Source organism: Notamacropus eugenii, chromosome 4, assembly GCF_028372415.1.
Source record: "Notamacropus eugenii isolate mMacEug1 chromosome 4, mMacEug1.pri_v2, whole genome shotgun sequence".
In the NCBI taxonomy this organism is placed as follows: Eukaryota; Metazoa; Chordata; class Mammalia; order Diprotodontia; family Macropodidae; genus Notamacropus; species Notamacropus eugenii.
The window spans coordinates 406,274,072-406,301,756 of record NC_092875.1 but is presented as its reverse complement, the minus strand read 5'-3'; the positions used below and the strand labels follow the sequence as shown (position 1 = coordinate 406,301,756).

The following is a 27,685-nucleotide window of genomic DNA, read 5'->3' as shown; positions in this document are numbered from 1 at the left end:
TTAGAAGGATGTATTCCCACAATTTGCTGTCTTTCAGCTTTAAAAACTGACCTATATAAAGCCTAAGAGGGCAGGGGAAGGAGGAGCTACCTTAGATTAGCTTTCATTATTCCTGCATTTTTTCTGTATTTCTATATTTAGCAGTGGTCCAAATATAAAAATGGCCCCTTATCCTTTCTTTTTTGCAGTGATGTTGACAGAGTGGTAAATGAGGAAGCTCTGTATGGTAAGAATCATGTAGTTTTTTATAAAGTCAAATTCTGATTTGAATGTTGGTACTCGAAATGTGAGATTCTTGTCCAATGACCAATGAACGAATATATTGCTGGAAGAGGTAAACCACATCAGGCTTGACATTTTTGTTACCAATGAAACCAGAAGAAAGAAAGACATTGCAGTTTAATGGGAGGGTTACTCTTAGGCACTCCCTGAACAGGTGAAAAAGGGAGTTGGCAGAACACTTTCTATCATACTCCTCAAAACTACAAGAAATATTTTTTCATGGGATGCTTGGATATAGAGTATTATAGTCTTGATGATAAGTATTTACAAAAAGACCACCATGAAAATAATCACAGCTTATAATAGTAATGATAACTTCAGCTGACATTTATATAGTACCTTAAGACGTGTAAAGTCCTGTGCATCTGTTATTTCATTTACCTGCTGAATAAAAAGTGTTGAGAGACGCTCTTTGAAGAACTTGGTTAGATGGGGTAGAATCAAGATGGTGGAGAAAAGTCAGGAAGTTGCCTGAGCTCTTTCTAGTTTCCCTCAGAAACAATGTTCAGTCAAGCCTCTAAACAGATTCTGGAATGACCAAACTTACACAAAGATGGAGTGAAACAATTTTCCAGCTTAAGATAACTTAGAAGGATACCAGGAAAGGTCTGTCTCACTTGGGTAAAAGGAGAATGAAGCCAAGAGCAGATATTGCCTTGGCAAACCAACAGGAGGCTCCAGACCACAGCATAAATGAGCAACCAAGGCCCCTTATTCCTGGCTCAGAAGGCCAGTGACCTAGCAGGCCAGCTGTGAGGCTTCCAGCCCTTGCATGGAAGGCAAAAAGTTACAGGATATAAAATAAACCCATATAAATCATCAGCATTTCTACCAACAAAGCCCAGTAACAACAGATAGAGAAATTCAATTTAAAATGATTGTAGACAATATAAAATATTTGAGTGTGTTTGCCAAGACAAACCCAGGAATTATATGAACACAACTACAAAAACACTTTTCACACAAATAAAGTCAGATCTAAGCAATTGGAAAAATAACAATTGCTCATAGGTAGGCCGAGCTAATACGATAAAAATGCCAATTCTTCCTAAATTAATTTGCTTATTCAGTTCCATAACAAACTACTAGAAATATTTTATGGTGCGAGAAAGAACAAGGACAAGATTCTTCTGGAATAACAAAAGGTCAAGAATGTCAAGGGAATTAATGAAAAAAATGCAAAAGAAAGGTAGTCTTTTCCCTCCCCTCCCTTCCCTCCCCTCCCCTCTCCTCTCCTCTCCCCTCTGCTCTCCCATCCTCCCCTCTCTTCTCCTCTTCCCTCCCCTCCCTCAAAACCTTAAACCTACTGCACTCTGAAGCTCATACATTGGAGGACACTAGGCCCCTGTCTAAGGGCTCTCTTCTGGTCCCTCCTGGCTTAAGAGTGATTATTATTAGTAACTATTGTTTCCCTCCCAGCCTGATGTCCTTTTTTTTTCTATGCCTCATTAAAGGGGCCATCTGCTGGCCACATCTTAAAGAGGCTCATTCAGTGAATAGGTGTTACCTCACCCTAAGTGAGTGCCTGCATAGACCTTGACCTAAAGGGCCCAAGGTCTCCCATTGCATCCTGGGTCATCTCCAGTCATCCTGATGAATATCTGGTCACTGGATTCAGATGACTCTGGAGGAGAAGTGAGGCTGGTGACCCACACAGCCCTTCCTAACTCAAAAAAAAGTCAAGTGCAAGTCAGGTCATCATTTCTCTGATGGCACGGTCTTCTTCAGCAACGAAGGATGAACAGAACAATTAACAACAATCATCAAAGCTATTTGTTATTGGCTAAGAAACAGAGCAGTGGATCAGTAAGAAAGGTGAGCTACACAAGACATAGTCAATAACTATAGTAATTTACTGTTTGATAAGCCAAAAGACTCTAGCTTCTGGGATAAGAACTCACTATTTGATAAAATCTTCTGGGAAAACTGGAAAATAGTATGGCAGAAGCTGGGCATATACCAATATTCTCACACTGTATACCAATATAAGGTCAAAATGGGTAGGTAAATAATTTAGACATAAAGGGTGATACAAAAGCAAATTAGGAGAGTAAGGAATAATTTACCTGTCAGATCTATGGAGAATGGACACTTTTATGACCATACAGGAGATAGAGAACATTATGAAATGCTAAATAGATAACTTCAATTACATTAAATTAAAAAGTTTTTGCATAAACAAAACCAGTGCAGCCAGGATTAGAAGGAAAGCAGAAAGTTGGGAAACAAGTTTTAGAGCCAGAGTTTCTGATAAAGGCCTCATTTCTTAAATATATAGAGGACTGAGTCAAATTTATAAGAATAACCAGTTGACAATGGTCAAATGATATGAACAGGCTGTTTTCAGATGAAGAAATTAAAGTTATCTGTAGTCATATGAAAAAATGCTCTAAATCACTATTGATTAGAGAAATGAAAATTAAAACAACTCTGAAGTACCATCTTAGACTGACTTATCAGATTGGCTAATATGACAGAAAAGGAAAGTGAAAAAGGTTGGAGAAGATGTGGGAAAATTGGAACACTAATGCGTTGTTAGTAGAGTTGTGAACTGATCCAACCATTCTGAAGAGCAATTTGAAACTATGCCTAAAGGGCTATAAAACCCTTTAGATCTAGCAATACCTCTACTAGGTCTGTATCCCAAAGAGATTATAAAAAATGGAAAAGGACATGCATGTACAAAAATATTTATAGCAGCTCTTTCTTTGGTGTCAAAAATTTGGAAATTGAGGGGTTGCCCATCAATTGGGGAATGACTGAACCAGTTGTGGTATATGAATGTAATGGAATACTATTGTGTGATAAGAAATGATGAGCAGGCAGATTTCAGAAAAACCTGGAAAGACTACATGAACTGATGCTGATTGAAGGGAGCAGAACCAGGAGAACATTCTTCATAGTAACATCAATGCTGTGTGATGATCAGCTATGAAGGTTGAAACTTATTACTACATGTAACTGGAAAAAATAAAATACTGTTAAGTGGGGAAAAAGTTGATAAGATTCTCCAAATCATTGTGTTTGTCCTTTGTTTTCAAAAGGGACTATGACATCAGGAAAATGATGATGATATAACTTGCAGTTGACTTTGATCTGAGTGAGGGAGGGCTATGCAAGTTCACCAGCCTCACTTTCTTCTTCAGAATCATCTGGATCCAGTGGCCTGATATTCATCAGTATGACTGGAGATGGCCCAGGATGCAATGAAAACCTCAGTCCTTTCAGTCTAACGGCTTTTTAGGTTTTCACTTTGAGTAAGGTAACACCATTTCAGTAAATAGCCCTCTTTAAGAAGTCAATCAAAGCATGATCACTTTAATTAGAAAAAAAGAAAAAAATTAATGTGAAAGTATGGCTCAGAAGAGATAAATCAGAGAGGCCAAATAGTTATAGATAATACAGAAGCCACATGTCTTCATGTCATGAACACTTTCTTTAAAGTGTGAAAAAGAGAGAAAAAGAATTGGTAGGTATGGAACACAGTGAGCACCAAGTCTCAGCACAAAGAATGAAACTGATTATATTTTGACAGACAGGAAAAAACTTATAGATATAAAGATTTTCCCCAAGTTAGCAGTCTATACATAGTCAGACCACTGATTTGTCAGAACTAAGATCAGAATTTATAATAAGAAAAAATAAAAAATAGTAATGAGAAAAAGATATGGTGTACAATTACAAAGATTTAATCCTAAGTTATTTAAATAAGGTATTGAAAATTAAAAAAAGGGAAATGGATAACAAATGATATACATAGCAACTATAATAATTTCATCTTGAAATTAAACAAATGTAAATTAATAGTTATGAGTAGAACAAAGAAACCTTCAAATCATCAGCTTTTTTATTTACTTGTTAGATAGAGAAAGATGGCTCCTAAAAGCAATACTGAGTCTATAAACTCCAATATAAAATCTCACTAAGGTACATGATACTTTAGCAGGTAAAACTAGTCTAAAGAAAGTTGAGCAAGATGTCCCACTAGCCAAAGCCATTCCAAGGGCATTCAAAGATGAAAAAAGAAAGAGGATGACAATAAAATGGAGGGGTGTGTGTGTGTGTGTGTGTGTGTGTGTGTGTGTGTGTGTGTGTTTCTGTGTTTTCATCCTTCATTGCTGAAGAAGACCATGTGATCAGAGAAATGATGACATGACTTGCACTTGACTTTGTTTTGAGTGAGGGAGGGCTGTGCAGGTCACCAGCCTCACTTCTCCTCCAGAGCCATCTGAATCCAGTGACCAGATATTCATCAGGCTTACTGAAGATGACCCAGGAGGAGGCAATTGGGGTTAAATGACTTGCCCAAGGTCACACAGCTAGTAGTGTCAAGTGTCTGAGGTGAGATTTGAACTCAGGTCCTCCTGACTCCGGCACTGGTGCTCTATCCACTGCACCACCTAGCTGTCCCATGATAATAAAATAGAAATTTGCAGAATTTATTATAATCAATTGTTTTCTCCATAAAGAAAGGTAGAGCCACCATGCTTAGACCTCAATATCAGAGTCCCTGGGATGTTTACAGAGGAGGTAGAAACGGCACTAAGTAAAGCAAAGATGGAAAAAGCAACTAGATTAGATCAAGCGTATGTGAAAGAGATCCATGTTAGAAGTAATAACTATCACTGATGAACCAATTTTCAAGGTAGCTATTTCCATATCAAAGGTGTGGGAAAAGTCTCAAGACATGATTGATTCAAAAAAAAAAAATGGTAACCAAGAAAACATCAACAATTACTGGCCTATATTCCTACTCTCTCATGTATACAAAATCTTTATGAAGGTCAACTGTATGCTAGTTGAAAACATCCTCATGCAGATAGTAGGGAGTAATCAGGTTTTTGGAAAACAATATTCCACAATGGACTACATTTTTACCATCTCACAACAGACTAAACAATGTAGTGAATGTAAAATCTCATTTTGTTGATTATTTGTTTATTATGGAAAACATTCATCAGAACAATTACAGGCTCTTACAGGATATCTTACAAAGTGTATCCTAAGCATATATCAAGATCATTCAAGATTTCTTGAAAGATACAGCATCAGAAAAAACCCTGTTCAACAACCTTCTGACAATAAACATCAGATGAAGTGTAAAGTAGAGAGATATATGGTCACCCAAAGTGTTTGTCATTGTCATCAAGAAGATCCAATGTAGACACTAGGTCAAGGAGGGATTTCCTATGGATGGTGAGGTCCTTCATATGTTTCCATTTATATATGATACTGTGTTGGTTGCATGAAGACACAAGACATTACAGAGCCTCTGAAAGAGATCTCAAAAGAATTTGGCTAATCCATCCACATAGGAAAGACCAAATGGATAAAGAATGTTTATTGCTCAACTTTCAACACACATCTGGAATGGATACCCTTTGGAGCTTGTCTGTGTATCCTAAGACAGATAATACAGATAAACACTGAGCTGACTCTAGAGTTGAAATGGAGGGGAGAGGGCTGGGTTATTTTCAGAAAATTGCAAAGGACTTTTACTGAAACTGAGCTTCCCATAACATAAAAGGCCCATCTTTTCAATACAAACATGTTTACCAGTGGTTGGAGGCAAGACCTGAAACCCCACTACTTCTGAAGTACTAAATATGAGCACAAGGCAGAGGGTAATGGAAAGGTACATAATGGGTGTGAGCAGGTTGTGACATCTAACCAAACAGGAACTCTGAAGACCAGGAGTAAACGAAGTCATCAAGGGCATCTGTAACTATGCCAAGTGGAATTCCTGAGCTCTTACTTGAGGAGGAGATCTTGAAGTGCTAGGCAACAAATTAAGGAAATTTCATCCTTTTGTGTTGTTCTCTGACTTGGTGAATTCACTGTACAATTTTCTGGAGTCAAAGGTGAAATTCTACTCTTTTCATCCTCTGTTACCTGTCCTTTAATGGTCCAGGTGGATAAGAACTTTCTTTTATGCCACCCTTATTGGACACTGACTCTGGCATACTATATTCTCTTGGAAGGGCAACTAGGTGATGCAGTGGATAGATTGCTTGGTCTAGCAGATGTGACTGAAACCATTGAAGAACAGTAAGAAAAATTCTCTTAGGAGCTCTAGTCAAACTATCCTCCTCTTTTCCTTCCTCTCTCCCCCTTTCACTTTTCCTCTCTTTCTCTTTTATCTATGTACCTCCCCCCCCTTTCCCCAAGGAGAAAGAACAATGGATTTAGAGTCCAAAGTCCCTGGTTCAAATTTCACCTCTGCATCTTACTACCTATGTGATGCTAGATCACTTTCTTCTCTAAGATTCGATACTGTTGTTTAGTCATTTTCCAATGGTGGCTGACTCTTTATGGCCCTATTTGGGGTATTCTTGGCAAAGATACTGGAGTGGTTTGCCATTTCCTTCTCCATCTCATTTTACAGGTGAGGAAACTGAGGAAACAGGGTTGAGTGACTTGCCTAGGGTCACACAGCTAGGAAGTGTTTGAGGCTGGATTTCAACTCAGGACGATGAGTCTTCTTGACTCCAGGCTGGCAGCCTATCCACTGTGGCACCTAGCTGCCCACTCAATTGTAAAATGAGGAGATTGGTATAGGGTAGCCTGGAATGCCCCTTCTATCTTTAAACCTATGATCTTATGATCTGCCCTTTCTCTCTTTGACATGGCAAAAGTCACTGGAGGTTGTGAGTCAGCTTTTTGAAGTAAAAAGACTCTAAATCTAATGATTTAGTCAGAAAACTTAAATTCAAATCCTTTTTCTGCTCCTTGTCCCTTGAATGAGCTTGGGCAACATGTGTTGGACTCTCTGCTACACAGTTTATTCATTTGTAAAATTGGGGTGGGGCTGGGCTCCATTAGTGCCCCCCACCTGTGGAATCAGAGATTTGTTAAGAGCTTGGTGGCTTTTCAAACAAACAAACAAACATGTACACTGTGTGCAGTGTCTTACAGCACTATTTTTCAGATGTATGCAGATGCTCTTACCGTGAATAAAACTCAAACCAGAAGTGTTATTGAATTCTTTGTTTTTGTTATGCATTTTTGTAATCATAATCTGTACTAATAGTACAGCTACTATAGTGTGGAGTTGACGAAAGCTTTTTTGTTACATTATTAAGGTGTCCTAGTTTTGGAAATTTAAAACCAATGGTTTGAGACTGTAGGCCTAAATAATTCTCTAGGGGCCTTCTATCTCTAAATACTGTGAGACTGAGAGTAGGATAGAAATGACTGTCAAAGGGCTATGCTGTAGACTGTTGGAAATCATGAAAAGTTTCCATTCATTTAAAAAATGTTATACATATGCCCTCCTATATCGGGCTAGAACTAACCCTTTAAGGTCCATAAAAACAACTCCCTTGTTTTTAAGTGATATATAGTGATCCACATTGTGACTTTCCCCATTGTGATTTCAATGTAGCAGCGTAAGAAATTAAATAGGAATTTTTTTGGAAGCCCCAGATGACACATGAAAGCCAACAAATGATGCAGAAAAAGTTTAGAAACTCAGAAATATATAAAATATATGTATAGCATTGTATCATATCAACATATTTTATCTCTTAATACCATTTTAAAAAACTTTATTAAATATTTTTATTTTTACATTAAAATTATTTGTTTTATCTACAATTTTTTTAAAAATTGAAATAAGTAAAAAATTAAAATCTGCCTAAAGAATGCAAAAAAACCAGTCAATGATGCACAAAACCTAGTATTTTTATTTAATATTGACTACATATAGCCTATAACCAAATATTTAACACAAATTTTGCAATATGATACTATAAATACTCCATAAAAGAAAAAGAAAAAATTCAGACTTCTTCTCTGGTATGAAGTAAGTATCAAAAAATTTTCCCAGGATTTTCCAGATTACACTGCCCCTCCTAATCCCTTGCAATGTGGAAGGGATAACTGTATAGCTAAGTGGATAGTGGATAAAGTGTTGGGCCTGAAAAGAGGAAGACTCCTCTTCCTGAGTTCAAATCCAGTTTCACACTAGCTATGTGACCCTGGGTAAGTCACTTAACCTTGTTTGCCTCAGTTACTCGCCTATAAAAAGAGGTGGAGAAGGAAATGGCAAACTGCTCCAGGATCTTCACCAAAAAAACTCCAACTGGGGTCTTGAAGGGTCAGATACGACTGAAATGACTTAACAAACTGCAACAACAGTGATGTACAGAAATTCTCTGTCTTCATCCTCATGGGAGAAGAGACAATGTGGTAGAACATATGGAAAGTAGGACCTAAAGTCAGGAAATTCCAGTTTTTTCCACCCCAGCCCTCTCTCCTACCCCAGATACTTACTAACTGCATGGCCAAGGGCAGCTTATTTAACCTCTGGGAGCCTCTTTTCCTATCTGTAAAATTGGGCTAATATTGCTTAATGCAGGGTTGTTGTAGTAAGGAAAACACTGCACAGCTGTGAATTATATTAGGAATGATTTGTTCCAAGCAGCAGTTCATCTCATAGATTTCACAAAAAGCCTCTGATCTCCTGCTTAATTTTAAGGCAAATAAGTTGGAACCTGTCATACACATTTAGCATGTTCAGAGTAATTTAATAGTCACTTAAAAAATTCTCACTAAGGATTCAGATACCAGTAAATTCTTTCATGTCACTCCCCAAGCACTGGCTTAGAATATTGTCTATGCATGTGAGTCGGCATTGTGCTTGTCCAGCAAACTGAACGGAAACCCTTTAGAACTTTTGGTAAAAGTTGTTTACTGATTTCCTGGCCTTTGGTCTCTTGGGGGTTGCTTTGGCAAGTAATAGGCTGCCCAGATGAGCACACAACTGTCCTCAAACTAGGGTCAGGTCAAGACAGGATTTGTATTGAAAAAAAAAATCACACTCCTAATAGAAATGCAAGCTTGATTTTTAAGAATGAGACAGTGGAATTCATAGTCCTGGTGTCAATGTCTATGGGCTTGTGCATCCATCCGTACCTTGGAAGTTTGAGGAGATCCAGATAGGGTCTACTGATTTTAAAGTATCATTTCATTCCCAAAGTCAGTTGGTCACTCTAGCAACACTGGGCCACATTGACGTTCCTATTTCTTAATATAACTTAATAAGCTTTATAAACCTTAATAATTTTTTCAGCTTTGAACTTCAGCTTGGCAGTTGTTGCTAGAAACTGAGCAAAAATGCTGAATTGCTTACTTTTTTACTCCTGAAACTTACTAGCTGTATGATCCTGGGCAAGTCACTTAACCCTGTTTGCCTCAGTTTCCTCATCTGTACAATAAGCTGGAGAAGGAAAAGATAAACCACTCCAATATCTTTGCCAAGAAAACATGAAATGGGGTCATGAAGAGTCAGACTGAACGCCCGCATCTCTTCCTTCCTCCTCCTCCTACTGTATTGCCAATCAAACCCACAATGTAGAGTAGGGCTGATTTTCAAAGGGCACCTGAAGAATAATTGTGTACTTTACAGAGAGAACATAATTTTGCCAGTCTTGAAGATGGAAACACAGCAGCAGAATTAAAGACTGTGATTATTTTTTGAAAAAAGACTAGATGTCTAATTAGCAACATGGTGGGGAATTTTCTAAATCTGTCCTGAATATTAAGGTGTGCCCTTTTAGAGCTAGAAGTCCTAAGCTGGGTACACTGAAATGTACTTATATTGTCTCATTTCTAGGAAAACTTTGCAAGTCTTAGTTGGGGGAATCTTAGTCCAAGTGACTTTGGGAATGAGTTGAAACACCTATCCCGGATTTCATTGAGTTTAGCGAAAAGCCCCGACATCCTTTGGCTTTTTCCACAAATGTTCATGGCAACCTCACTTTGTCAACCAGTGGACCAAACAAGTCAATTTAAGTATCTACAAGTTTGCAGATCCAGTCTACAAAGTATCATGGAGGCTTTCTTTGACAGAGAATATTGTCTTATTTTTGAAAATCGGTGATGTGCCCTTGGACTTGGTACAGAAGACTAAGCTAAGTAGAAAATACAAGGAAAGAAAATAACATTTCACTTTAGAGGGGAAAAGGTGCTTAATTTTAATTTCAGCTTTCATTATTAGGCTGATTAGTGAGTGACAGTACAGGATAATGAAATGAGGACTAAGAGCAGCTCTAGCTTTGTTTGGGGGTGAAGGTGGGAACTAATCTGTCCTTGCTGTTCATTGCAACCTGATCTCACCTGAATTGAAATCAGTGTGTTTCAATCTTTTCTGGCACCAGAATAAAATGACCCTAATGCCAACAAGCAAATATTTTGCTTATCTCTAGGACAGCACAACTTACCTGCCTAAGGAGAATTTCTGGAGAGTTTCTTATGGTGTTGGGAAGGGGGCATGAGCTCACTGCTTGCACTGGTGGTTTCAGGGTGGGATCAAGGATTTGGGGAGAAGAAGTTGGTAGGAAAATGGGAAGATACTTTATTAATGTCAGAGTCTGTGTACTCTGAAAGGGTTGGGGCTGTGGTATGAGTTGTTGTAAGATATATGAGGGAAAAAGTACTGTTTTATAATAATTATAATAATAAATGCTATTATCCCATCTGGTATAGATAAAAGTAGTACAATAGCTAGCTGGTTCCATTTGCCAGTCTGAACAAGCCAGATAAATCAACTAGCTAGGAGAACTGGGCACAAGTCTTGACTCAGCCACTTAGTAGTCGACTGCTTTTGGACAAGTTATTTCAACTTCTTTAGTCTCAGTTTGCTCCTCTGTAAAATGAGAATGTTTATAATACCTTCTTCCTGGGGATGATGGGAGGAATGTACTTTGTAGGCTGTGAAGTCCTATAGAAATGTGGACTATTGTTCCTATGACAACGTGCCAGTTTTTGTCTCCAAGGAAAATCACAGATCCTGGTGAAGCAGAGCAGAATAAGCATTTCCCTTCATGAGAAGCATTTTCAACAGAACCTAGCTCCCTTCCCACCAGGGAGCAGGATGTGACCCCTAATTAGCAGGGCGGGAAGCATTGCGTTTGGACTTTTTCCAAGAATGAGGATCATCCATTACATGACCAATGCAGCACTGATAAAAGAGCCCTGGAACTGAAATCAGAGGAGAACTAGGTTTGAACCCTGACTCCCCATACCTTTTAGCTGTATCACTTTAGCCAAGTCATTTAACTTCTTTAGATCTGTTTCCTCATCTTAAAAATAATGGCTCTAATAAAAATCATACTATTTATTTCACTGGTTGTTGCAAGGAAAGCATTTTGTAAATTGTGAAATTCTGCAGAGGCATGTAGAATTAAAGTTCCTTGAAGGCAGGAGGTATTTCATTTTTGTCACTGTATCTCCAATGGCTAGCACAGTATCCAGTCCTTAGTAGGTGTTTGAAAAGTCTTTGTTGAATTTCATTGAATGTGAGCTATTGTATTTTCTTTAAACCTAGTATTTGCTTTATTTGCCAGTGACCATCAGTTAGCTGGGAAATCATTTAAAAAAGAACTGTCCACTAAGTTAATGATCTTTATATTCATTGGCTGGGCAGAGAGAGGAATCTTCAGTTCATAGTCATATATTGTATGAAAAGGAGCAGTTTCTTATCCCCATCACAGTTGGTATAGTGATAGAAAGGCCAGAACATAACCAGAAGGTATTAAGGAGGGGTTAAACCAACTGTAAAAGATGTGTCTATCCCTTTATCCTTCTGTGTGGTAGAAATGTCCCTCTGACTGGGTCAAGAGCAGGGAATAGCAGGATTAGATGAATAAATGAATTGATCATGACTCTAGTGGCTTTAAATAGCTAAGTCTTGGGTGAATTTCAGTAATTCAAGAGATCTGCCTGTAGAGGGACTTTCTTATAATGGGAGGAGAGAGAATTTCTCTCTCCTCCTCCTCTTCCACTCTGTGGCTTTGAAAGGAAGTTAGTGAACCCTGAATCCACTGGGAAAAAAAGACATGGATTCATTCTGTCAAGAGACAGATAAAGATGGTTAAAGAGATATAGTCAACTGAAGCTTCAAGAAATGCATCACCTGGCAATTGGAGGTTGGACTATGTAGAGGACTAGACCTTAGGAAATGATTATGATGATTCTATAATGAAACAAAGGAGTTCTAGCCCCTGACATACCAGGAGCTGTGGGTTGCTTTTGCTATACACATACGTATGTGCCTCATTACCACTGTACTCTAAGTTTGAACTCACTCTTCCCACTGTATGTATCTGCGGAGGAATGTGTCTCAAGTTTATGAGTGAAGTGATTTTTACCCACTGTGCTTACTATATCATCTTAGTAAATGCCTTTGCTAGGAATTAATTGTGTCTTCTGGCTGATTATTAATAGGAAGTATACCAGTGGGGACTCAAGAGTTAAATATTAAGGTAAAGACTCACAGTAAAAGACTCACCTTTACAATCTTAGATGGAAGTTACTCCATCTCAGGACCCAACTCCCTAGTGTAAGTGCAAATTAGGAGAATATCCTGGACTGTTACACATAGATGGCTAATTACTAAACCAGGGACATAAATCAGCAATCCTACGATCCTCCTAAGCTGGAGGATGCCGCTGTAATGAGTAGAAATTGAGTCTTCAGAAGAAAGCAACAAGTTGATTGAATGAGAATTTCTTGACAGAATAATAAAGAACAAACTTTCACTTCTTTCTCTCATAATCTTTGCCCTTCAATTCAGGATCTCACTTTAAATTTAACATCTATCTGAGAGATTATTTTAAGTCACCAACAGGCATTTGAGATGCTAAATTGCTGTCCACAAGATTTGTGTTTTTTTTTTTAAGAAGTAGCAGCTCATCCAATACTATTGATCCTGGAGCTGTAATGTGTTGAGTGAGGTATGGGATAAAGAGCCTCGAGTACAATATTGTGCAAAGTCAGAAGCTGGCATTTTAAATTATTGTGTAGTCATTTCAGTCATTTTTGACTCTGTGACCCCATTTGGGGTTTTCTTGGCAGAGATACTGGAGTGGTTTGCCACTTCCTTCTTCAGTTCATTTTATAGATGAAGAAACTGAGGCAAACAGAGTTAAGTGACTTTCCCAGGGTCACATACTTAGTGTCTGGGGCCAGATTTGAACTCAGGAAGATGAGTTTTCCTGATTCCCGGATCAGAACTCTATCCACTATACCACCTAGCTGTTCTGCTGGCATTTCATTTAGTGACCCCTTTTTCCTTTTGTTGAATGCATAATATGGTGGCAAGAGTTCTGACTTTGACATCAGGGGACCCAGGTTCAAATTCTACTTGTTACTTGCTACTTGTGTTACCTTGGCTAAGTACCTCCCTGTTCTCAGATGTAAAACTAGGGAGTTTGACAAAATGATGCTTCTAGCTCCAAATCTGTGATAATAAGATGCAGGATCTTAAGATCCTAGTTACTGGGGACTGAAGGAAATTACAGAAACTGACTCATTTATCCCATAACTTCTGGCAGGAAAAACCTCTGGGGTCAAGAAGGTCATTGTTTAACCTAAATTCTTCATACTTCAAGCATTTTATTGATGGGAGTTCTCCACTAGTCCAGATCACTCTTCTTTCTTCCTGAGTTCCTGTGGTTTTAAAAAAATCCACTGCCCAGTGCCCAGTCTTCTGGTGCCTAGACTTTCTGATGTCCTCAGATAGCAGACACACAATCTGTTACTTGTCCTGGTCCCATTTCATAGCCATGGCCAGAACTTGCCCACCATTGGGGTAGACTTTGAGAACCTGAGGCCAGTTTCAGGTATCAGAATCAGACTGAGGCTTTTTCTTATTTCCTCTAGCTCTCTCTCAGTGGAGCAGGACTACAGCTGGTCCTTTCACCTTTCTTTTTCCTTTTGCTTAGATACTCTGAATTCTTTCAAGCTTCCCATCCCCCTCCATTTACCATTTGGCTCTCAGTGCTCTCCATGTCACTCTCCTACGGCAGAACCCCAAACAACAACAAATGCCAAGAACAAATGATCCCAACAACAACGAGCAGGTGGGGAGGAGATTGGCAGCTAGCTTTGGCTCCAGGGTTTGTTGATGTCTTGAGTGGCTGGGGCTCTTATTTTGAAATGAGAGAGGGAATTGGGCAAGATATTCACTATCTGAGGAATGTGTGGGAAATGCTCATTTTCTTCTGTTTAACTAGGATATCAACTTTTCCAACTCATACTCTCTATTCAATAGTGCAAAAAGTGTTCCTATCTAAAAATGACAATAGGTGGAAATACTGTGATAGCAAAATAAAGACACAAAGGTTGTTGAGGAAATTCAACAGTGATTAACTTGGCTTTAGTCAGGAACTGACAGCTTTAGGAGGTATTTTTCAAAAGAAAGTACACTTACTTCTGATGAAAAGGAGTTTATTGACTTCCTTTTAAATAACCAGAGAGAGTGGGTGGGACCCTGAGGTAAGAGATTTGCCCTGGCTGTATACTACCTTATCAGCTTCATGACCTTGAGAATGTCATTTAACTTTTCCAAACTCCAGTTTTCTCATTTGCAAAATGGGAATAATGATGTTTGCAGGCTCTGCCTTGTAGAGTTGTAAATGAGATGATTATGTATGCAAAGTGTACTGTAATCAAAAAGCATGAAGTAACTGTGAGTAGCTATTAATTTTAATTAAGGCAAAATTCTTTAAGATGAAATTTGTTTTCCAATCCAGCCTGGAATGTCTTTATGATACGAAAGCCAGCAATGCATATTGACCTTTTATATTACTTGAGAGAGGAATTATTGAACAAAATCAAGAAGCTTTCTACAATGCAAACACATTCACATCAGCCACTGAGAGCATATATATATTTACAGTATTTCTTGTATATGGAGATTACAGGAACTCACAAACTTACAATGTACAAAATATGTTCATATGCTATGAAATTCCAAATACTTCTTTGCTAAAATGTATTATGTTTAGAGTTGAGAATGTGAAATTACCAAAAAATGTAATGGCTCATTAGTATACAATTTATAAATGAATCTTTCTTTTGAATGATGATAGTCATCATTAAAATATTTAGGCTGTATCCATTCTGGCTCTCCCTTCAATGTACATTTCTGCAACCAATGGCCCATGGCTAGTTCTCATCAGATGCTATTCTGGAAGGTTCTTCACTCTCTCCTCTTGGGATGGTGGGTCTTTTCTGGCTTGGGATAGCAGGAAGCACCCGGCTTGTCCTTAAAGTTTCTCCAGAGAGAACTAGCAAGAAAAAAAAAATATGATTTTGAAAAATCCCTTGACTGGGGGATGTGGTAAGAACTGGTAAAGAGAGAATTCAATTTAACTCAAGTATTTATCAAGGGACTTCTACATGGAAGGTGTTGTGTGAGGTAGCAACTAGGGATACAAAAAGAAATTATTCTTGTCCTCTAGCACATCTTTAAGAGCTTAATTCTGTTCTTTTGGAGTACAACACAGAGGTTTAGAGATGTTATTGCACCATGTAGAATGTGGCTAGTTAGTATCTGGATTGTAGAAGAACAAAAGAGAGGAAGCACATTTTTTGACACTGGCAAATGAGTCTTCAGAATTTAGTTCATAAGAAGTATAAATGTCAGAAACAACTACAGGACCCAGCCAAGGGTTACTCAAACATGATTAAGCTGATTGCAGATTCCCAGCAGTATTCTCTCTTGGGTGTGGTAAGAATTATATGAGTGCTGACCAAGTAAATGCACGACTCCAGAAATGTGTCCACAATTTGCTTTATGGTTTAAAGCATGAAGCAAACCCTGAAATGATTCTAATTTCATTTAACTCATTTTTGGGGGTATAGATGGGGTAGAGAGAAATAACAAAAGACAAAATAATAGTCATTTAGATAGTATGTGTTACATACGTACGTCATTTCCTTTGACCCTTAAATAAAAATATCCCAACAATACCCCAAAACAAACTCTGCGAGGTGAGTACTACAGGTTTTATTATTTCCATTTTACAAATGAGGAAATTGAGGTTCAAAGAGATTAAGTGGCTTGTCCACGGTTACATAACTCATATCTGAGGTGGAATTTGAACACAGGTCTTTGTAATTTCAATTCCAGCACTCTATCCACATGTCCAGTTTGCCTCTGAAAACAAAGACCCATAACTCTCCTCTTGGCTATGTTTAGAGCTAAATCTGAAACAAGAGCTCCACCTTTTTTTTTTCTGAAAGAGCCTCAGTTTGATTTTTAAAATGATTTTAAGATTGATGAGGCTTTTAAGTTCTGCTTAAATTCTGATAGCATTTTGCAAATCCCAGGCTTTAAGGTCTGGGTAATCCTCTCTCTCTCCCTCCCTCTCTGTCTCTCTGTCTCTCTCTGTCTCTCTGTCTCTGTCTCTCCTTGCTTTTCTCCCTCTCCCCTTGTAAAAGAGCAAGTGGTTCTGTTTCCAGAGATTTATAGACAAACTGGAGTCCACTATCCTGACTCAGAAGAGTCCACCCTTTTGATTCTCAGTGACCAATCATCTTCCACACAACCCCAAGTCACTGGGAAAAATGAGGAGTTGCTATGTCATCCCAACAAAATGCATGGCCCTGAGAAATGCAACTGAATCCAGTTCTAATTCATTTGATCAGGGAAGGCACCATTGCATGGTGATTAGCTTTGAAGCCAGAAAGACCTGAGTTCAAAACAGTGTCTGACAGTGGGACAAGTCACTTAAGCTCTCAGTGCTCCCAGCAACTGTCTTGGAAAAAGGTACTGACCTGCATTGGAAGGGAATGTTTCTTTATCCAGGGCTTTCATCTACCAAAGGATCCACAAGTCCAGTCCCTGTTCCTTCCCCTTGAACAACTGCCTTTTCCCTGTTAATATGTAAACTTTTACTGAGAGACACCATGATGCAGTAGATAGAGCGGGGCTTTGGGATTCATTTCCTATCTCTGACACTTTGGCTGTGTCACCATGGGCATCTCCTGCTCCAGGCCCTTTAAGATTGCAGAGGACCTTGATACCAGTTTACTAAATAGTACATTGTAGAACACAGTGTATAATAGTACATTGTACAATACAATGTCCAATAGTACATTAAGTCTTTCTAGAAGGGACCCTGTCATTCACATTTTGGGGAGATACTAGACATGAGTCACAGTAAACTTTGTTCTAGAAATTTTCCCAGAATGAATATGGCAGTAGGGTTAGAGTCAGAAGAACAAAAACACCTGATCTTTCTCTTTGGGGTCAGTCTTACCACCTTCCTCATCAAACTGAGTCCATGGGTCATATTTATTATATGTTAATCTGATAGAATCATATACTTGTTGGAGAAAGTCTTGATTCAAAATGCTTATTCTGAAAAGAAAAAACCCCACAGTGCCATTGTATTTAGATTCCTTCCACATAATCACATAATCTTCCCCATGTGCACATATTGTGCTAGGAGCTCATAGTCATTTATGGAAATATCAAGTTCATTCTCTTGTTTTCTTCAAGTTGTAGCAACCCAGAGGCAGCATAATGTAGTAGAAATAGGGCTGGACAGAGTTCCAGGACAGACCATAGTCATGTGACCTTGGGCAAGTCATTTAACATCTCTGACCTCAGTTTCTCCATCTGTAAAATGTAGATTGCAGTACTCACTCTAGAAACTTTGTGGGTTTGTTGTGAAGAAAGCACTTTATAAATCTTAAAGCATCATATAAGTGTAAGGAGTTATTAATAAGAGGCTCTTAGTATATTTTTAATTTAAATTGATGAAGGCTAAGAAAGCGAGAAGTCTATCAGTCATTGAGAGCCGCAGGATAGGACTGCTACTTCTGGATTCTATTAGCAAGCCTGCACTGCTTTTCCAAAATATATAGTATAGTAGAATAACTGATTGGGGATCCCTGGTCAAATGAATCCCTTACATTGCTGTGGCCTACATATTCCCTAAATGTGTATGCTCACTCTTCCCCTTGTTACTGTGTGCCCACTTGATAGGGCAGTTAGGTGAAGATTTGGATGGAGCACCTGAGCCTGGAGTTAGGAAGACCTGAGTTTAAATCTGGCCTCACACACTTACCAGGTGTGTGACCCTTGGGCAAGTCACTTACCCCTATTTCCCTTAGTTTCTTCATCTGTGAAATGAACTGGAGAAGGAAATGAGAAACCCTTACAGTATCTCTGCCAAGAAAACCCCAAATGAAGTCACAAAGAGCTGGGTATGACTGAAATGACTGAACACCATCAACAATGAAGTCCACTTGATGAAGTTACAGACTATAAGGGGAAGGTTATAGAGTCTTTGAGATGTTTGGAAGGCAGTGTGGCACAGTGCGTAGAGCGCTTCTACTTGACATCAGGTAGAACTTCCTTGGATGCACACATTAGTTGTGTGATCCTGGGTAAGTCACTTAAAGTTCTCAAGTTTCCTGTCTCTAAAATGAAGGCGTGGGACTTTGAGTTTTCAGGTTCCTTCCAGGTTTAGGCTGGATATTATAGTATAATTATTGAAAGTATAAAGTAATGATTCATACCTTTCAGATTTTAATGGGGGCCATTTGCTAAATGGATTTTCCCTTTCAGACTTTGGTCAAGATGAAATAAGTATAAAGAATTTCTTCTTTCTTCCTCTTTTAGAAGATTTGAAGAATTCCTCACCCAAGTAGATGAAATTTTAGGGCAACTAACCATTGGTTGTCCGAAGAATCACTCTCCCTGTTGACTTCTAAAAAGTAAGAGAAATCTCTGAAAAGACGGCTGTCCCTGGCAGTTGAGAAGAAGAGGAACTCAGCTCTTGAGAAGGAATCAATGTTTACCTTTTCTTTGATGCCTCTTCCAGAATACAGCAGGGAAAAAGATTTCTTTCTCTTTTCTCACCCCATTTGCAATGGTGTATTACAGCAGGCAAATCACCCAGTGGAATTTGTGCCCATCACAAAGGAGGACTGGAGGGTCCAGCCATAGATTCCAGCTGAGTGGAGCAGGTCTAGTGAACCCAACAAAACAACATGCCAACAGAAATTCTGTGTGTGTGTGTGTGTGTGTGTGTGTGTGTGTGTGTGTGTGTGTAGAGGGTGGTGAGGGAAGCAGCATGAAGGTACCACAAGAAGTGAAAAGACATTAATGTCCTGCTTTCCCAGGGGTGTGCATTGCTTTGGCTTACATATTCCCTAAATGTGTATGCTCACTCTTCCCCTTGTTACTGTGTGCATTGTGTAAGAGTGTGTCAAAGATTTGTAGGAAAATGTTTTGTGACCACTGCTTATTATCAGAGGAGAATCATGAGCTATGTAGTTTTAGGAGTGCAGACCCACAGAGTACTTTGAACCTGTAGAAATGGTCTCCCTGGGGACCCAATCTGTGCATGTGATCTGAGCGGGAGTGGTATGCAAGAGAGGGTGCTACAAAAGGTGGAAATATTTGCATAGATAGTCAGAGATTGGGGTGGCCCAAGACTATAGGGGTTTACCACTCTGATGGATCAGAAATTCTATGGCAGCCATATTCCAGGGAGGATGATGAGATTTTGCTTTTTAAGGGGACAAAATGGAATTTTCCAATGATCTGGAAAATTTCCGAGGGAATTAGGAGGGGCCATAACACAAATGAATGAGGTGTGTGAAATTCTCAAAAGAGAAAGATGAAATGTCTGAGAATGTTTTTCCAGAGATTTATTAAGGCTCTTTCTCCACATCTATCTGGTCTTTTGTTATCCCTTGTGTGGTAGGACTAATATTTACCAGAATTTCCCTGACACAGCATCTTTTCCCCAACTCACAATGGGGGGAGACCTAGGGGAGTTCTCCTCCTTCCCTAATCCTCAGGGACTAGCTTCCCTTAAAAGGAGATGGAGCTGTCCCATGTACCTGACTGACCCTGACTTAAAGGCACAACAAGTCTTAGACCTAAGCAGCCAGGATCTCTCAGACTTTATGGATTTCTGAAGGCCATGTGAGTCACTCTGCCCTTCAACATATTCTGCTCTGAGGACCAGATGCATCTGCATATGGAGATGAGGAGCCACAGCCAGAAAAGCTGCTGGATCCGTCTTATATACCCTTGTTGTGTTAGGGCAAAGTATACCTCCTTGTATTAAATGTTCAATGACATGTGAATACCTCATTTTGTCCCAGCTTTGAATTTGAACAAAGAGAAGGCTTTAGAGCCACCTCCAGTGCCTTGTTTTCTGGAAGACTTTCTTGACTTTTATGTTACCCCTCTCTGACTTCACTTTTCTTCCTCTCTACTCTCAAGTCAGTGGTTAGTCATTTCATTTCAATTCTACACTGTCCTCTACTCTTGAAATCTTAGCCCCTTTGTCCTTTCACTACTTATCTCTTGTCAAACCTGGCTCTGGATTATTCTCACCATCTGTTTGAACTGCTCCTACACATCAGTTGCTAAATACAGCTGGAGGAAGTCTCGTAATTGTCTTGACAGGGTACATTACAAATTCATGTTATCCCACCTCAATTAAGCACTCACGGCAGTGAGTCAACAAGCATTTATCCAGCATCTACCATGTGCTGGGCACTGAGCTAAGTCCTGGGAATAGTCCTGTCATATTTCCCTAATTGATTCCTTAGTTAATCTCTTTCAGAAACTCTTCCCTATCTCTTCCCTCCTCAATCCCTCCACGCTTTTCCCTCTCCTATCCCTCTCTGAGCCAAGGACCTTGCCTCTTACTCTACTGAAAAAATTGAGGTCATTCAAAGTGGCCTCTCTCCTCATCTTAAAACTCTTTGACAACTTCCCCCACTCTCTTGGTTCCCCCTAGTCCCTGACAGAAAACCCTTCCCTTTGACAAGCCTAAGCCCTATACATGTGCACTTGATCCTATCTCCTCCCATCTTCTCTAACAGATTGCACCCTCAATCATCTTCCCCACCTCCCTATGCTCTTGAATCTTCTCTTGGTAGAGAAAGCAAAAACAAAACAAAAATTAAGCAGGTTCTCTCTTGTCAGTTATCATCCTGTCTACCCTATGCAAAGGTCCTATTCCTTCTTTGATCTTCCCTTTTCTTGCAATATAACTGAGTAAATGAGTTTTATTGATAAAATTTCCTTTACACGAACTATTTTTTTTAAAGATTCTTGACACTCATAGTCATCCTCTGTTATCTGTCTTTGCTTCCATCTTTTGTACTTTTCAAAATCTAAGTTGGTTGGTGTGTTCCCTAAGCATCCATTTGGGTTTCTTTAGACAAATCCCCATTTTTCTTCCTCATTGTGTTCCTTGAATTGTTTTCCTTTCTGTCACTGGAATTTCATTCTTGGATATTTCCTTTTCCACCTGGACTGATTTACCCTGTAGCATTTTTATCCTCAGGATGTTACTTAGCTTTTTCCTTTGAACTCTTTGAAATAAATCTGTTTTTCCAGAATCCAGGGTGCATGTCAAACTTTGTTCAATTTCCCTTTCTCCTGTATCACAGACTCTTGGAGAGAGGGGTTTCTCCTAAGGTTTTCATTATTTTCATCCCAACAATCAGTTCTTTCTTGTTACTGAGAATTAGATCCAGAATAGAATTTCTCCTTGTTGGTTCCTCTACTTTTTGAAGGATGAAATTATCACAAAGGCAAGGCAAGATATTGGTTGTTCTGCTTTCTGGGGGCTCAGATGGGAAGGGGAAGAGAGGGGAGAAAGAAAGAAAGAGAATGAGAGAGAAAAAGAGAGAGAGAAAGAGAGAAAGAGGGAGAGAGAGAGAGAGAGATCCAGCAGGAGCATTGAGTCTTCAAGATTAGGAAGCCAAAGTTGTCTGACCACAAACCTGGCTCAACTCGGAAATGTGGCTTCTGTGGGGAGGCGTGATCTGCCAAAGATCTGCCAAAGTATGAATGACATTGAGCCCTTAACCCAATACGGGGTCCAAAATTGTGGCCAAATAAAACTGTCACTTCAACCTATGCTATCCAAAGGAAAAGCAGACTCCCCTAATTGGTGGAGAGCGAAAGCTCTGACCCTGTTTCCCTTGGATGTGATCTTCCTTACATTTTCTGATCTGAGAAGTTACTAAGAAGAACTTATAAGAAGTTCTGTTATTTTCTGTCAGCTTCCAACTGAAACTTTCCTGGTAGGGAGATGAGTGTCCTAGGAAAGGGTATGAGGGCAAGGTAGCATCTGTCATAGTAACAAGGGAAGAGTATGGATAGCAATCATACTCTTAGAAGAATATAAAGCATGTTGTGGTTGTGTTTTGTCCTTTGTTTTCAAAGAGGACCATGACATGAGGGAGATGATGACATGACTTGCAATTGACTTTGATTTGAATGAGGGAGGGCTGTGCAAGGTCACCAGTCTCACTTTGTCCTCCAGAACCATCTGGATCTAGTGACCACATATTCATCAGAGTGACTGAAGATGGCCCAGGAGGCAATGGGAGACCCTGGCCTTTTCAGGCTAAGGCCTTTTCAGGTACTCCCTTAGAGTGAGGTAATGCCCATTCAAATATGGCTTTGCTTTGACTGACATCAGTCCTGTCTCCATTCTAACTTCTCTTCTGTTTTTTTTTTAAACCAACAAAACACAAAACTCTTATTGCTACATAACTATGCATATCTCCTCCCCTTCATGAAAGTCACATCCTAGTGATCTATGAGATCACTGAAGCCCTTACATTTATATTGAAGTCCATGAGTTATTCCTCCTCTCTTCTAGGTATTTTGAAAAGTAATTAAGCAATGCTCTCCACATTATCTTGTGTGGACTTCCTTTGGACTCCTTTCCTCTTTGATCTTTTTTCCTGTAGTGCCATTTTTAACTTGCTCATGAGGAATTATGATGCCTAGTCCATGGATACACTGTCATTGGAGAAGAAAATAATTTCTTATATATATATCTTGACAAAATTTATCTATTTTTTCATATGTTGTTATGAATTTCATTCTTGAATATTCTTAGGATGTTTATTAGTTTATTCTCATCAAGCTGTATTTAAGCTTGTTTTCTTTAATTCCATTTGCTGTTTTATGAGGTGATTTTGATCATAATCTTCCAGTGTACTTCTCCATAAGATTTTACAAATTCATTTGCAACATGTTACAATGAGAGAACTGATGTTGCCCGTAGCTGTCATATCTATTGACTTGGTAAAGAGATAACATTCTTTAGGGAGTTTTTAGGCTCCTTTGGTCTTCCCATTGTGGCAACTGATTTACACAAATTGAGCATTCTTAAAATTGGTGATAATCTGTATTGATCTATGTTTTTTTATCTACTATATTTTAGAATGTCAGAAAACTGTTTGGAAATGACTCCCACATCAGTAATCAGTCATTTACTATTCTTAAATTATAATAAATTCCATTTCTGGTGTTATTTGGTGCTTGCCATATACCCAAGCCAAACAAGTGTCTTCTTGAAATTCCCATGATACACAGGCATGGACCTTTTATTTAGTCTACAAGTCTTTACCTTCTTTTACTCTTGAACCATGTTTTCTAATATATTTCCCATCATCAAACTTTGCATTTGCATTTAAGTCACCCTTGCATTTAAGTCACCAAGTAGTAAGGAATATTTTGATGTAATAGCTATGTTGCCCATGACAAGTCTTTTACTTGCTGTCTGCCTAAGTTTCTCCATCTGTAAAATGGAGATAATAGCAGGGTTGTTGTGAGGATACAGTATGAAAATATATGTAAAACACTTTGTAAACCTTAAGGCACCCCATAAATGTTAGCTTATTTCTTCTTCTCCTCTTCTTCTTCCTCTTTCTCCTTCTCCCCATCCTCTTCTTCCTCTTCCTCCTCCTCCTCTTCTTTCTTCTTTTCTACAGATTTCTTTACAGAATTTCTTTCCTTCCTTAAACTCCATGATAGATATTGGCAATCAGCAACAATAACAATAAATTAACATCTGCTAATCAATTTAATTACCTTCTTGGTGTCTTTGCCAAATGATTCAGCATGAACACTATAATATGAAATGACCAAGTGTCCTATGAAATGATGTTTCTTTTTGCCTTTGTATTCTGGATAAAGTAATCTCTGTTATTTGCTATTCCAAGTGGAACCTGTGAGCCATCCTTTCATTGAATATAACTTCCTTTTATTTTCTCTTTTATTTATAGTAAGTTTCATTTATAGCTTGCAGAAAGGTCAAGATTGATGATTTACATCCTCCACTTATTGGTCACTGGGCAAGGATCTCACACTTAGAGAACCAACAGCTAAAATATTATTTATAAATGGCTTCAAAACTGTGATTCTTACTTGGTACTTTTTACCTTCTCCCTTATATTTCTCCCCTTCTCTCCAGTCATAGTGCTAATACCCTTAAGGTAGGATGAATGAAAATTAAAATGTGTAAGTGTCACCTAATATTATTATTAATATATGATGCTTTTATATTATAATGAGTTCTAATCTACATGACCTAAAGACTTCATGAAACTTCATGAGAGGAACTATGATATAGTGGATAGAGATCCACCCCAGGTGTCAGGAATCTGGGTTCAAGTCCTTCCTATGTCATAAACTGATATTGCCCATAAACCTTGGGCAAGTCATTCAACCTCTCAATACTCAAGACAATTCTCTAAGACTATAAGTTGTAGAACATTGGCTGATCTGTATTGTTGGAAGAAGTTTTCTAATGGGGAGTTCACCACCATGCCGCAGCTCTGCTATATTCACCCCCACCCCTATCTTTTTGGCTCCCTTCTATGTGTTATCTTTACCAATTAGAAAGATACTTATTTGAGCACAGAGTTTGTGTTTTTGGTTCTTTTGTTTGTTTTTGCTTGTATTCATATTCCCAGCACTGAGCACCATGGCTGGAACAATAAATTATTGTTGTTGATATTGCCCTGGGAGAAATCATAGGTTTGGGATAGAAAAAGAGGATATGATGAATCTTTAAAAAAACTACATTCACCCTCTTTGAACAAGAGACTCTATTACTGGATTTATATGCCAACAAATCATAGATATGAAGAAAGTCCCTACGTACACCAAAATATTTATAGCAGCACTTTTTGTGATAGTAAAGAGTTGGAAACAAACAAACAAAAAGATTCCTATTAACTGGGGAATGGCTCAACAGATTGTGGTATGTGAATGTTACCGAATATTACTGTTTTATAAGAAATGAGGTTTGTGAGGAATACAGAGAAGTATGGAAAAAGCTAAATGAACTGATGCAGAGTGAAGTAAACCAAGAGTCAAGAAAGTAATATTCACAATATTGTAATTGTAACCACAACAATGTAACAACCACCCACATAAACACATGAAGTGAATATAATGAAATTAGAAGGATCAAGAGTGAAGATCTGTGAGAGGACACCCCTAACCCAACCTTTTGTAGGGGTGGAAGGTCCCCATATGTTTTATATATCAAACATAATTTCAAGCTTTTCGATGTATTGATCAATTGTGCTGATTTCCTCTCTTCTTTTCCTTCTTGTATTTAAAAATATTCTTTTTATATAGTGTGACTTGCTAGCAGGGGAAGAGGAAAGATACTAGGGAAAATTATTATTATGTAAAAAAATAGAACACTTTAATAAAAACTTAAAAAAAGTGAATAAAGCAACTGACAGTTAAAAATACATTTGCCAAAAAAGCAAAATTTCAATGTCACTTTTAACTTTCTACTTTGTATTAGCTTTTGAGTACAGGTCCTTTGGAAAAAAAAAGATCCCGTAATTCTAGTTAGTTTAGTTTAGTTTTGGATCTTCCATAGAGGTTAGCTGGGTGCTTTTTATATTAAAATACTCTTATGGAATTGAATTGACCTGGCAGCAGTGGAAAATTCCTCCTACTTTTAGTTACCTACTTAAATTATCTACTCTATCTGTTAAATTCAGTTACCAACTTAAATTCTGATGGGAAGGAGAAGACCACTCTTTTGCCAAATAGGGAAAGGAGTCTCCATGATGTGCCAGCACTACCAGGAAAAATGGCAGTTTATACTCTCCTATCCAGTTCAAAGAAAAATTTCAGAGCATGACTTGAAACTTTCAGGGTTTTAAATAGTTCTAAGAATACTCTCTGGATGTGTATCAAAGTCTTGACAATCATAGTCATGACACACCAGTTGGCATACTTTAACAATATTTTTTTCTGCTTTTTAGTTATTTGCTATTTCTCATCCTCACATACCTCACTAATCAGGCTAATCTGAAATTTTCTGATCATAGACAAGACTAATTTTCTCCATTTTTGTAGGGGATCAGGTACCCTTCAAGTATGGAAGACAAACATCTTTATCAAAAGAGAAAAGAAACTGACATAAAGAGATTATGTCTTAGAAATCATGATTTAAAAAATCCCAACCCAAACAAAACTTCTAAGGAAGAGTCATTAAACAAACAAATCTGATCCCCAAAGATTAATTTCATATATTATTGTGGTGAGATCTCAGTAGTTTCCCATGAGAAAGAATTCTTTTGGACCAGGAGTTCTTAACATGTTTTGTGTAATGGACCCTTTTGTCAGTCTAGTGAAGCTTGTGGATCCTTCTTAGAAGAATTTTTTAACAAAAAAATTATAATTAATGGAAATGTTAAATTTTATGTAGAGGCTAGTGAAAATAAAGGTGTAATTTTTTTCCTATCCAAATTCTTGGACCTTGTGAAGAATATCCATGGACCCTGGATTAAGTACTCCTGTTTTGGAATTTTTCTCCCAATTGAGATGAAGACAATTAATTATATGACTCAAGAAAAAAGCCAGAGAAACAGGGCATTCTTGCTTGACTAGCAGGTTGGGGGTAGTGGTGGAGAGGAGGATGAGAAATGCAAAGACTTGTTTTTAAAATTTTTCCTTTACATTAGAAATCTGACTTCCAAAATTCCATTGAAAAATGAAAGTAAACAGGAAGAACCCTGGGGTATCTAACAGACTAGCAAAAGAAGTGAATGAGGATAATGGTACTTACATTTCCGAACACAGTGAGACGGTATTGGAGCTAGATTGTTGCGCACGAAAGGAATATCCCTTACTTTGGTTCTCTCTAGGGGGAAATGCTGAAAACTTTGCCCTGTGGACAAATATAATCACATAATTCAGTTGAAAACAAAATGCTAATGATCATATAGAGTGGGAAGTGAAATCAGAAAGGTCGTTAAGGGTTAGAAACTTTGGTGAGTTAAAAAAAAGAAAAGATTACTTGGAATAATTTCTTGAATTAATTGTATCTATATGAAATTTACTTAAAAGTACATTAAAATCATAGAACCTTCGAGCTGGTATTGTCCCAACACATACCTGAGTGGAAGACCCTTCAGAAGGTCACTGACAGAAGGCATCCAGCCTCTACTTGAACATCTCCAGTGATGGGGAATTTAGTTTCAAATAAACCATTTTGAGATGAGTAGATCTAATTGTTAGAAAATTCTTCCTCATACTGAGTTAACATCTACTTCCCTGGTATTGTCTGCCCACAGGTTATAAATCTGTTTTGAGGGGCCACGCAAAATAAGACTAGTCTTTCTTTCACATGAAAATCCTTTTAAAATTTGAAGTCAGTGGCCATGCCCTTTTCCCTCAAATCTTCTACCCTCCAAGCTAAAAGCTCTCACCTTCTTTCAACTGGGCTTCATATGACATGCTTTTATTACTATATCATTTCAGAGCATAACACTTAGCACTGTGCCTGGCACATAGCAGGTG

The 27,685-nt window shown here is 38.3% G+C and overlaps 1 protein-coding gene across 1 annotated transcript in view; it reads right to left on the bottom strand.

Annotated features, from left to right (window-relative positions):
* Positions 1 to 14,754: 14,754 nt before the first annotated feature.
* The window catches only part of ANKRD55 (ankyrin repeat domain 55), an 81,972-nt gene continuing 69,041 nt past the window's right edge, over positions 14,755 to 27,685 (bottom strand). Inside the window, exons 10-11 of the mRNA XM_072606643.1 lie at positions 26,952 to 27,053; positions 14,755 to 15,356 (exon numbers count right to left, since the gene is read on the bottom strand). Coding sequence (XP_072462744.1) covers positions 15,235 to 15,356; positions 26,952 to 27,053 — 224 coding nt within the window. The 3' untranslated portion in view covers positions 14,755 to 15,234. The remainder of the gene's footprint in view (positions 15,357 to 26,951; positions 27,054 to 27,685) is intronic.